The 12,669-nt window shown below is 49.6% G+C and overlaps 1 protein-coding gene across 7 annotated transcripts in view; it reads left to right on the plus strand.

Annotated features, from left to right (window-relative positions):
- Window positions 1-12,669, plus strand: part of LOC123757263 (protein FAM151B) — a 72,171-nt gene that overhangs the window by 33,780 nt on the left and 25,722 nt on the right. For all 7 annotated transcript variants that reach the window (XM_045740792.2, XM_045740796.2, XM_069323807.1 and 4 more), the window contains one exon: window positions 15-128. In XM_045740792.2, coding sequence (XP_045596748.2) covers window positions 15-128 — 114 coding nt within the window. The remainder of the gene's footprint in view (window positions 1-14; window positions 129-12,669) is intronic.

Below are 12,669 nucleotides of genomic sequence, written 5' to 3' on the forward strand. Positions count from 1 at the left end.
TATCATATTTTCAGATAAATTTTCCATTGTGGTTAAATGCAGACATATTGAAGGGGCCAGTGGAGAGCAGCACAGTACCAGTTGATGCTGACAAGTTCCTTAGCTTATGTGCAGAGTACTTTCCTCAGGTGATTATTATTTAAACATTTATATAATCTTAAATGTGACTCAATCTGTTTGCACTGACTCTTTTTGGCAAAATTATTGTACTCATATTTTTCTCATTCATTGGCTGAAGATAGCCAGTTCTCAATTTCTGAATCATTATTCCACTATTTATATTCTATATACGTTCAGTAATTGGTCTCTCTAAAGCTTTGTAGCAATTACTGCCTTATTATTTTAGCAAATTAGTGTTTATTCAGATCAGAGGTGGTTGCATGGTAATCATCACAATGTTAACATTTCTGTGGGGGAGCCCCTACGGCTTCCTGGAGCTTATCGGGGTAATGTATGTTATATTAGATTGGGACATTAGCTAAGGAGTTCAGACCTACCAGGGACCAGCACCAGAACCTGGCCCATTCAGAGAGGTTTCAGGGAACAATGTACCTGGAGAACCCCCTTGTGGTTAGGGTTTTTCTTATTTGCCATCGACCGGGGTTTGCACCCAGAAAGGTAGGCATAACAAAACAAACCCCACATGATAAAAATCTAAAACAAAAAACCCGAACACAGAGGTAGAAATTCCCTACAATCCCAAGGAAACAAGCAAACATCACACTTTACTGCCGCGCTGATTGTCCGCGCAGCCCTCCCCGCCCCGAGAGGGGGGAGGGGAGCCCCGGACCTCACTGCGCCGGTTGCCTAGCATCAGTTCGTAAGCTAATGTCAACCGGGATAGACGCTTCTCTGGCCTCAGTTTCCTAGGCGGTGCTTGCCTTGTGTGGCGTTCATTGCCGTGTGTTGTGCGGTGGCCAGGTGTTCATCAGTATCAGGGCTGCATGCACTTAGGGGCTTCCTAACCTAAGCGCACTGTGAGTACTGCCCCTGTAAATGGTTATCTTCCCTGGGGCGTTCGGGAACCCTTCTCGTAGAGGTTCTTGCTGCTCGGCATTTGCCTCGCTCTTGGGGTCAGCTGGAGCTTGGGGCCTTTGTTTGGCCCTGGGATGGGACTGGTATTGTGCTGGTTAGGGCGTCAAGGTGTTGTGCAACCTACCACCTAAGCGGCAACCGGTTCCTGTTGCCTCTGGAGACGGTGTACTTTTGCGGGGTTTTCTTTAGTTTTTATTTTCATTTGCCTGGTGAGGGTCTGCCCAGTGTGGCTATAGATCCACTTGTAGTGTTTGGTGGCCCTCTGCTAAGCCTCTGTCATTGTACATGTCGCAGGGATTTTCAGTGTTGTCCTCTACCCTCTTGTTAGTTTTGGGTTTCTTAACCGGTTAGCAACACCTTGCTCGGGCTTCCCGTAGTTGTTACCCTACGGGCCCTGGAAACCCCTGTCGGGGCTCGGTGGACCATTGAGTGTGTCTTCCGGGTTCCAACCCGTCTTGTACGGGATCGTTGGTTGCTGTGCCCTTGCCTCTGGGTGACAGTCGCCACTTTTACCTCTGTCATGCTGCCTGTTGAGTCACTAACACCTTGACCCGGAGTCTTGCGAGAGATAATCTCTGCTTGTTCTCCAGTACTCTCCTGATGTTATTACTGTTCAGAGTACAGGCGGCATCCGTGTTGCAAGCTAGGTTAGGTTGCTGCAACACGCTAGGTTGGTTTCCCACTCGGATGCCCCGGGGTAGCCCCGTTTTGGCTAGGTGCCCTTTCCCTCCCTGTTCCCGGCTCCTCACCATCTGCAGGTTTCGGGGTCGGGGCGGGGTTTAGTTGGGGCCGAGATTCGGGCAGTTTCGGAGGCTGCCCTGTTCGGGTTGGGAATGGAGGTTTTCGAGCCAAGGCTTCTGGGTCTTACTAGCGGCCCTTTCTTGCTGCCTTTCCCATGGACTCTTCCTTTTCTTTAAGGGCGGAGGGCTTGGAGGACGGCTGTGTCCCAGGGCCTCTGTTGCGGGTTCCGGGGGCTGTGGGGGATGCCTGCTAGCAGTTCTGGGGCTGTTTGACCCTGCCGGGGTTTTCTGCTTCTGGGCAGAGTTTTTCACCCATCCAGTCTACTTGCTTCCCACTTTTGCTGGCGTGTTTTCGTATCTTTTGCGTCGGTCACAGCCCCCTGTTCTGGTGGCCATTATCTTCTGCCAGTTTCCCGGCGTGGCCACCAGGGTGGCATTGCGGTTTGTTTACATACACCTGGATATGCGAGCGAGTAGGGGTTTTATTCTCCTGTTGTTGTTTCTTTGCTTTTCTGGTGTTTTCTGCCTGTTTTCTGTTCCTCTGGAAACGTTTGAGTGTTGATTTTACACCGGGTTTTCCTTTGTGTCTGTTATGCTTGCTCCCACACCTAGTCCCTTGGTCTGTTTTGACCGTTTCCCTGGGGGCTGTGCTTTGCCTTTCTGTGGTATATCTCCGCCGGCAAATGTGGTGGTTTGGGCTCCCCCTGGATCGATTCCGGGTTCCTTTGGGTTCTTTGGTTTCGTTCCGGAGGTTTCTTCCTCTTGGGCCCCCTTTGTGGGTTCTGGGGGCTTTTCCTCGTGTGTGACCCGCTTCTGCCTTCTGGGGTTCCGGGGCCTACCTGGCTTGCAGACTGATCTTTTTGGGTCTTGGCACATGTTGTGGTCGTGCTGGGACTTTGGGGTTTTGTTGTCGAGGTGGGCCTTTTGATACAGTTTTGTGCCTTCTTGGCCTGGCTGGCGAGGTGCTCTCTGCCCACTGGTCGGCGGCTTGCAATTTTCTTTTCACGTGTATGTAATTACCTAAGTGTAATTACCTAAGTGTAGTTACAGGATGAGAGCTACGCTCGTGGTGTCCCGTCTTCCCAGCACTCTTTGTCATATAACGTGTGTATATGTGTACACTGTGTGTGTGTGTGTGTAATTACCTAAGTGTAGTTACAGGATGAGAGCTACGCTCGTGGTGTCCCGTCTTCCCAGCACTCTTTGTCATATAACGCTTTGAAACTACTGATGGTCTTGGCCTCCACCACCTTCTCACTTAACTTGTTCCAACCGTCTACCACTCTATTTGCGAAGGTGAATTTTCTTATATTTCTTCGGCATCTGTGTTTAGCTAGTTTAAATCTATGACCTCTTGTTCTTGAAGTTCCAGGTCTCAGGAAGTCTTCCCTGTCGATTTTATCAATTCCTGTAACTATTTTGTATGTAGTGATCATATCACCTCTTTTTCTTCTGTCTTCTAGTTTTGGCATATTTAATGCTTCTAACCTCTCCTCGTAGCTCTTGCCCTTCAGTTCTGGGAGCCACTTAGTAGCATGTCTTTGCACCTTTTCCAGTTTGTTGATGTGCTTCTTAAGATATGGGCACCACACAACAGCTGCATATTCTAGCTTTGGCCTAACAAAATTCATGAACAATTTCTTTAGTATATCGCCATCCATGTATTTAAATGCAATTCTGAAGTTAGAAAGCATAGCATAGGCTCCTTGCACAATATTCTTTATGTGGTCCTCAGGTGATAGTTTTCTATCTAGAACCACTCCTAGATCTCTTTCTTTATCAGAATTCTTTAAAGATTTCTCACATAATATATAGGTTGTGTGGGGTCTATGTTCTCCTATTCCACATTCCATAACATGACATTTATTAACATTAAATTCCATTTGCCAAGTGGTGCTCCATATACTTATTTTGTCCAGGTCTTCTTGAAGGGCATGACAGTCATCTAAATTTCTTATCCTTCCTATTATCTTAGCATCATCAGCAAACATGTTCATATAATTCTGTATACCAACTGGTAGATCATTTATGTACACAATAAACATCACTGGTGCAAGAACTGAGCCCTGTGGTACTCCACTTGTGACATTTCTCCATTCTGATACATTGCCTCTGATTACTGCCCTCATTTTTCTATCAGTCAGAAAATTTTTCATCCATGATAGAAGCTTACCTGTCACCCCTCCAATATTTTCCAGTTTCCAGAACAACCTCTTATGTGGAACTCTGTCGAAAGCCTTTTTTAGGTCCAGATAGATGCAGTCAACCCAACCATCTCTTTCCTGTAATATCTCTGTGGCTCGATCATAGAAACTGAGTAAATTCGATACACAGGATCTTCCAGATCGAAAACCATACTGTCTGTCTGATATTATATCATTTCTCTCTAGGTGTTCTACCCATTTAGTTTTGATTAGTTTTTCCAATACTTTCACTATTACACTTGTCAATGATACAGGTCTATAATTGAGGGGGTCTTCCCTGCTGCCACTTTTGTAGATTGGAACTATGTTAGCCTGTTTCCACCCGTCTGCTACGATTCCTGTACACAGGGATGCCTGAAAGATCAGGTGAAGTGGAATGCTGAGCTCAGATGCACATTCTCTCAGAACCCATGGTGAAACGCCATCTGGGCCAGCTGCTTTGTTCTTACCGAGCTCCTTGAGCATTTTTTCCACTTCGTCTCTAGACACCTCTATGTGTTCTATGTTGTTCTCTGGTATTCTTATTGTATCTGGTTCCCTAAAGATTTCATTTTGTACAAACACACTTTGGAACTTTTCGTTTAGTGTTTCACACATTTCCTTTTCATCTTCCGTGAATCTATTTCCCATTTTCAACCTCTGAATATTATCCTTTACCTGCAATTTGTTGTTTATGAATTTATAGAATAGACCTGGTTCTGTTTTACATTTGTCCGCAATCCCTTTTTCAAAATTTCTTTCTGCCTCTCTCCTCACAGCCGTGTAGTTGTTTCTCGCATCTTTGTATCGCTGGTATGTTTGGGGGTTCGGCCTCTTCCTGTATTGATTCCATTTTTGTGTCTTTCGGTCTCTAGCCCTCTCGCAATTTCTATTGAACCAATCCTGTTTCCTAGTTCTGCATCTCTGTTTTGGTATAAATTTTTTTGTGCCTTTATCATATATTTCACAAAACTTGCCATACATCTCATTCACTTCCTTGCCTAGCATCAAGTCTGTCCAATTATACTCACTAAAAAAATTTCTAAGGTCACCATAATGTCCTCTCCTGAAGTCTGGTTTTTCAACTGCTTCAACCTCCTTATTTTCTTCCAGCTTATAACGCATTGCATACTTTATTCCCAAAAAGACATGGTCACTTTTACCCAAGGGAGGAAGGTACTGAATGTCAAATATCTCTTCCTCCTTCCTGGTAAATATCAAATCTAGCATGGAGGGAACGTCCCCTTCCCTCATCCTCGTAGCTTGTTTAACATGTTGATACAAGAATGTTTCCAGGATGAGGTCTACAAATTTACAGGTCCAAAAATCTTCTGTTTTAGCTTCATATGCTTCCCAGTCTATGGATTTCAAGTTGAAGTCACCGACTATCAACAGTCGTGATCTATCGTTATCCGCTCTCGCTATAATCTCTCTCATTATTGTTATAAGACCTTCACGTTTACTATCTAGCTCCTCCTTTGACCATGTGCTGCTTGGTGGTGGACTATATGCATTTATATGTATATATGTGTGTGTGTGTGTGTGTGTGTAAAATTACCTAAGTGTAGTTACAGGATAAGAGCTACGCTCATAATGCCCCGTCTTCCCAGCACTCTTTGTCATACAACGCTTTGAAACTACTGACGGTCTTGGCCTCCACCACCTTCTCACCTAACGTGTTCCAACCGTCTACCACTCTGCGAAAGTGAATTTTCTTATATTTCTTCGGCATCTGTGTTTAGCTAGTTTAAATCTATGACCTCTTGTTCTTAAAGTTCCAGGTCGCACGTGTGTGTGCATACGCACGTATGTGTAATACACCTTTGTGTGTTTTTATGTGTATGTGTATATATGTATATATTTATGTACATAATATATATGTATATATGTATGTATACTTTTTCTTTCGGAAGGGGCTCTGTTCCCTTCACTGTTGACGGGGCGCTGGGGGAGCAGCTTGCTCTGTTGACTCTCGCATGGTCCCGCAGTTAGTGGGCGCTTTTGGTTGTCTTCCGGCCTCTGGTGGCGGCGGTGGACAGCTTCTTCCCCTTTGGGGGGTTCAGGGCTGGCGGGATGGGCTTCTTCCCCTGCTATTCGTCATGTCTTCTTAGTGGGTGCGTTGGACGTGGTTGATCCACCCCATCCTTCTGGGGTTCCCGTCTGCTCTATGCAGACACGGACCTGGCGAATCTGGACTTCTCCAGTCAGCGCCCTGGATTCTATGCCCTCATTGGAGGACTAGTTTAAATCTAGTTATGTTGGGGCTGGGTGCCTGGATGGTGGCCCTGGACCTCCAGGTCAATTCTTGGCACGTTCTTCTTCAGTTTTCCGGGACTGGCACAGTTGGTGGTGGGGCTTCAGGCTTGCCGCTTTTGTTACCTTCCCTAGTTTGTAATTGGCACTTGGTGTATTTACGCATCTTTACCGGATCTTGGTGCCCTGAGTCTGCTTGGGATTCGGTGTCTGGCCTACCTCGACGACTGGCTGGTGTGGGCTCCTAGTCGGTCTGCTTGTCTGCTTGCCAGGTGTGTGGTTCTCTCCAGATCGCCGAGGTTAGTTTCCTGGTGGTCTGGAGGCCGTTCCATCTGTTTCCGTCCCGGGTTTGGACCTGGCTGGGTCTAATTTATGGCTCTTGGGCCGCTCCTTGTCCTTCCCTCCAGAAGTGTTGGTGCGGCTGTGGTCCCGCCTTCGGCTGTTCATGAGGGGGGTCCCGGGTTGCTCGGCGGCTGCTCGAGCAGTTGTGAAGGAGTCTGAACTTTGATGTGCTGGTCTGCCCGCAGGGTCGGGTTTGGCTTCGGTGTCTGTTTGGTTCCTTCGGAGACTCCCCTTCCGCCTCTCTTGCAATCGTTGGGTTCATTCCTCCGGGGAACTTGTGTTGGTGCTGCATCACCAGCTTCCTCTTTGGAGTTTTCGGGGTTCCGTGCCTTGGCTCCTCCCTGAGCCTTCACTCGACGTGTTCATGGACGGGTCATCTCTCGGCTGGGGCTTTGTGACCAGTGCTCACCAGGTTGGCCGGGGATGGTGGGGTCTGTCCGTCTGTCAGGCTCACAGCACGGTTCGGGAGTTTGTGACTGTCTGGTTTGGGCTTCGGAGGGTTCGGGTCACTCTGTGCTCTACCATTCAGCTCCATTCGGACTGTTCTCTGGCAGTTCTTTGTGGGAACCACAGGGTTTGCAGGCGATGAGTCACAATAACGTGGCTGAAGTATGTTGACCAGACCACACACTAGAAATTGAAGGGACGACGACGTTTCGGTCCGTCCTGGACCATTCTCAAGTCGAAATGTCGTCGTCCCTTCAATTTCTAGTGTGTGGTCTGGTCAACCACAGGGTTTCTCTTAGGTGTTTGCCTTTGGGGTTGGTTCCTTCGAGTGGCTCGTTTGCTGGATTCTCGGGTTTGGCTAACCGTGAGGTTCGTGTCCGGGGTGTGTCCTGCGTCCTGGCGGACAGCCTGTTTCGGTTCATTCCTCTGTTAGCGAATTGGCCAGTCGTTGCCGATTCGTTCCATTGGCTCTGCCAGACGTATGGACTCCTGGCCATGGACGTCTTTGAGTCGGCGTGGTCTAGGCGTCGCCGATTCTATGTGGCGCCCTTACCCGCCTGCGAGGCATTCACAGTGGATGCCTTTCAGCAGGACTGGTCGAGGTGGGGGTACCTGTTCCTCTTCTCCTGGTCTAGCTGTTGCTTCGGGTTCTGGCTCGGTTGGAGCCCATATCCATGAGAGTAGTCCTCATGGTCCCTTGGAACGGCCCAGCTTTATTTTCAGACGATGCTTGATAGGTGTCCGAACCCGGGGCGTTTTCCCGTGGTTCTGCTTTTTTCGGTAGGTCGGACGGTTCCTGTACTTGACTGGTTCGGCCTTCTCCTTGTCTCTTCGCGTTTGGTATTTTGACGCGGTATTGCCATCTCTGGAGTGATCAGGTGGCTTTGTTGATGGTGTCCCACCTGCGAGCTTCGTCTCGGCGACAGTATGATGTTCCTGGTGTTTCTATGCATCTTTTTCTTGCTCTTCATAGGTCGTCTTCTCTTTCGCATCAGGTTGTCTTGTCCTTTCTTGGGTTTTCAGGACTACAGTTATTTGATGTTTCTCACTATCGCCTCGTTTTGTGCGGCGCTGGTGGAGCCGCTCCGGCTTGCGTTCAGGGTGGATGTCACATCTGCCCCGTTCTGTATGCTTTCTCGTGTTCTGTTTCATCTCCGGCCTGCTCATGCGTCGCCTGAGCTGTCCTGGTCCTTGATCAGGGTGCCTTCTTATCTTCTCAGTTTGTGGTAGCCCTTTCGGTTCAGGTTTCTGCTCTTTGGTACTGGTGGTAGGTTTGTAAGTTTGTAACCATTCTCCGTCCTTCTGGCGACGGTCGAGACGACTGCTTACCGAGTGGTCCTTAGGTTATTGATGCTTGATTAGTTTGGCCGGGGGTGCGTCCTGTGTTGTCTGGTTGCGCCTTTTTGCTGTTACCTGCGTACCATGTCTGGGGACGCGCTTTGGTTCATCTGGTTCCCCTCGTTCCCTGTTTCAGGGCTTGGGTCTCCCAGGTCATCCGCAGAGTTTTTAGGTCTTCCAGCCTGTGGTCTATCCTTGTGCCCGTGCTGTTCGGATGTTTGCAGCTTTCGCTGCTGTGTTGGTGACGTCTAGGGCTCATTTCGGGCGCAGGGATTTGAGGGTCGCACAGGTTCCTGGCCGCCCGTTCTTTATGTGCGCGTCTGCTCCTGTGCGTTCTTGTTGCCTTGGGTCGCAGGTTGCAGCCTGTTGTGTCGGCTTTGCGTTGCAGAGTTTGTGGCGGCCGCCTCCCGTGTCAGCCCTTTCTTTTCCTTCTCTTTGGGTATGAAGCTCCATGGTGCCGTAGGGGCTCCCCACAGAAAACCAGCATTGAATGTAATGAAATGCCATTTTCTGGGCTCCCTGGCATCCCTCCCTCCCACCGGTCGGCGGTTTTTTTGCATTGATTGAAGCTTAGCTTCCAAACTGACGTTAGGCAGCCGGCAAGGTGAGGTCCGGGGCTCCCCTCTCCCTCTCTAGGGGCAGGGAGGGCTGCGCAGACGATTGGCGTGGCGGTAAAGTGTGATGTTTGCTTGTTTCCTTGGGATTGTAGGGAGTTTCTACCTCTCTGTTCGTTTTTTTGTTTGTTTTTTACCATGTGGGGTTTGTTTTGTTATGCCTATCTTTCTGGGTGCCTAACCCCGGTCGATAGCAGATAAGGAAAACCCTAACCACAAGGGGGTTTTCCAGGGCCATTGCTCCCTGAAACCTCTCTGAAGGGGCCAGGTTCTGGCGCTGGTCCCTGGTAGGTCTGAACTCCTTAGCTAATGTCCCGGACTAATAAATACATACATTAGCCCGATAAGCTCCAGGGAGCCTCCGGGGCTCACCCAGAAAATGGCGTTTCATTACATTCAGTGCTGGTTTTTTGCACTGACGGCTAGATCTAAAAGACCAGTGACATTTTATAGGAGAAGACCCCTCTGCAGCTGTCCTTTGCTAAGTGTACTGGCATCTTTGGGCCATTATAGATACACCAGGCCTCATTAGACAAGCTCTGCTTACTGGGAGCAAGTTCCATTTCACACTGATTTTTTCACTCTATGGGGCAGTGAGTGAGTGCCTGAGGATGGATTTCAAGCCTAATCTGGGATCAATTTAAATACACTTGAAATGTGCTTGAAGTGATCAAATTCCTTATCCATGATTCGATCATACTTGTGTTGGGTAGCACACAGATCTTAATCTTTTAGTTCAGAATAACATTTTTGTATTCACCTATCTCGTATGATTGATTGATAAACGAGGAAATCGGATTTGTACCTTGGAGGGTGAACTCTGCAGTGGTGATAAAGCTTTGGTGGATGCTTTGTCACTGCTGCATGTGCCTCTTTGAGGGAGGCCAGACTCTGATCACCGGTAAGGCTACAGAACCTCATAGCTGATGTGACCTAATAGATGGGGACCATCTATTAGGTCACATCAGCCCCACAGCACTGTGCGGGTGTTCGCGGCGGTGTGGTTTGCTCTTCGGAGGATTCGAGTCACCCGCGGGTCAACGATCCGGCTCCATTCGGACTGCTCTCCAGTGGTTCATTGTCTGAACCGGGGAGGTTCGCTGCGGTCCTTGGCTCATTGACGCGGGTCGCTTCGGGTGACTCGTCTGCTGAGTTCTCGGGGTTTGGTTCTCCTGGCAGTTCACATGCGAGGAGTGTCCAACGTCTTGGCCAACGGCCTGTCTTGTTTCGTTTCCCTCTCCACGGAATGGATGGTCGACGCCGACTCCTTCCTCTGGCTTTGCCAGATGCTTGGACGCCCCGAGGTGGACCTCTTCGCGTCGGCGTGGTCGAGGCACCTTCCCCTGTATGTGGCGCCCTTTCCCGACTGTGAGGCCGTCGGGGTCGATGCCTTTCGTCAGGATTGGTCGAGGTGGGGGTTCCTGTACCTCTTTTCCCTGGTTCAGCTGTTGCTTCAGGTTCTGACTCGCTTAGAGTCTTACCAGGGGAGAGTTGTCCTCTTGGCCCCTTGGTGGCTGGCCCAGCTGTGGTTTCAGGCGCTTCTTGCTCGGTGTCCGAACCCGGAGATTTTTCCGCGGCTCCGCCTCTTCCAGCTTCCCAGTATGTCATGTGGCTGGTTCGATCTTCTCCTCGAGTCTTCGCGTATCGTATTTTTGACTTGAGTTTATCATCATCTCTATGGTGATCAGGTGGCTTCCTTATTAGTGTCCCACCTATGGGCTTCGTCTCGGCAGCAGTATTCCTGGCGGTCCTTCCGGTTCTCCTTATGTCTTCGTCGTTGTACTTCGCTTTCTGTTATGGTGGTGGTGTCCTTTCTCTCTTGGTTGTTCCAGGACCGTCTTCTTATGCCTAACACTGTCACTTCGTATCATGCGGCGCTGGCGGAGCCGCTTCAGCTTGCTTTTGGTATTGATGTCACATCTGCGCCGTTTTGCAAGCTGTCTCGGGCGGTGTTTCACCTCTGGCCTGCTCATGTGCCGCCTGAGCCGACCTGGTCTTTGGACAGAGTGCTCTCTTTTCTTTCTTCCTTCTCCTCATTTTGTTGTGGCACTTTCGATTCCGGATTGTTTTTTGAAGGCTCCTTTCCTGTTGGCATTGGCCTCTGGGGGTCGGGTGTGTGAGCTTCATGCTCTCCTCCGGCGCAGAGGTTTCTGCTCCTTCGGTCGGAGTGATCGTTTTGTTCGTCTGCAGCCTTCTCCTTCTTTTCTGGCAAAGAATGGGACTGCTGCATTCCAGAGGGGCCCTTGGGTTGTTGATGCTTGGTTGGCTCGGCCGAGGGTGCATCATGTTTTGTGTCTGGTTGCGGCTCTTCGCCGTTATTTGCGTGCCACGGCTTCTGTGTCCGTGGATGCTCTTTGGGTTGATCCGGTTTCCCTTCTTCCCTGTTCGAAGGTGCGGGTCTCCCAGGTCGTCCGCGGGGTTATTAAGGCTAGCCAGCCTGCGGTCTATTCACGTGCCCACGATGTCTGCAAGTTCGCGGCTCTTGCCGCCGTCTTTGGCAATATGTCCTGGGCTGACATTCGGGCGCTGGGATTTTGGCGGTCGAATAGGGTCCTGGCTGCTCGTTACCTTGTGAACGTTCCTGGGCCCTGTCGGGCCTGTGTCGCTTTGGGTCGGCGGATGCAGCCAGTTGTCTCGACTTCGGGTTGAGGCGAAAGCAGCAACTGCCTCCCGGGTAAGTCCCATTCTTTTCCTCTGTGGGTAGTTAGCCCCAGGGGAGCCATAGGGGCTCCCCCCAGAAAACCAGCGTTGAATGTAATGAAACGCCATTATCTGGGCGAGTCCCGGAGGCTCCCCAGCATCCCTCCCTCCCTCCGGTCGGCATTTTTTTCGCGTGTTTTTGACATCCATCCTCAGAACTGGGGTGTGGATCGCCGGCGAGGTAGGTCTGGGGCTGCCCCTTCTCCCTCCCAGGGAGGGGGGGGGGGGGCTGCGCAGACAGCGGCGTGACGACGGATGACATCATACTAGTTTGCTCGTTTTTGTTTGGGGAGTTTTTATCCACTCGTTCGGCTTTTGGTTGCAATTTTCACCAGAATAGGGGTTTGTTTTGGGACGCCTACCTCTGTGGGTGCCTAACCAGGTCGATGGCAGACATAGAATGCTTCCAATTACACAGTGGTTTTTATAGGCCATTGCTCCCCTTGCCTCTCTAGAGGGGGCCAGGTTCTGGCTTGTGGTCCCCTGTAGGCCCATAAGAACTCCATACACATGACAGATGCCAAAGTCTGACATTAGCATATCAGCCTAGTAAGCTCCGGGGAACCTCCCAGACTCGCCCAGAAAATGGCGTTTCATTACATTCAACGCTGGTTTTATGCCATACTGCGTCCTTAACAAGTGAAAGTGTTAAGTATGGTAATTACACTTGGGTAATTACTGTTAACAGTTGTCTCACTTTGACTGTACTTTGTTTCACTGGTGTATAACCTCTTATAGAGGCACATCTCCATAACTGTTCTCCTCTTGGGCTTCACAATGGTTTTCGGTACACTCCAGCCATGCCACCAGCCAATACAACTTCCTGGCTATCTGACAATGTATTATGGGTACTTGAGAGGGCTTGATCGCTGCTTACATCATCAGTGCTTTGTCCCTGCACATATAATATTTGCTGCTTGCCTTCATGCCAACTGTATCAAATAAAATCCATGGGATAGGACAATTAAAGAGCAGAACTTCTCACTAAAGGTTAAGCGAGTTTGTCCAATCAGGGAA

This window comes from Procambarus clarkii, chromosome 13, assembly GCF_040958095.1.
Source record: "Procambarus clarkii isolate CNS0578487 chromosome 13, FALCON_Pclarkii_2.0, whole genome shotgun sequence".
Lineage (NCBI taxonomy): Eukaryota > Metazoa > Arthropoda > Malacostraca > Decapoda > Cambaridae > Procambarus > Procambarus clarkii.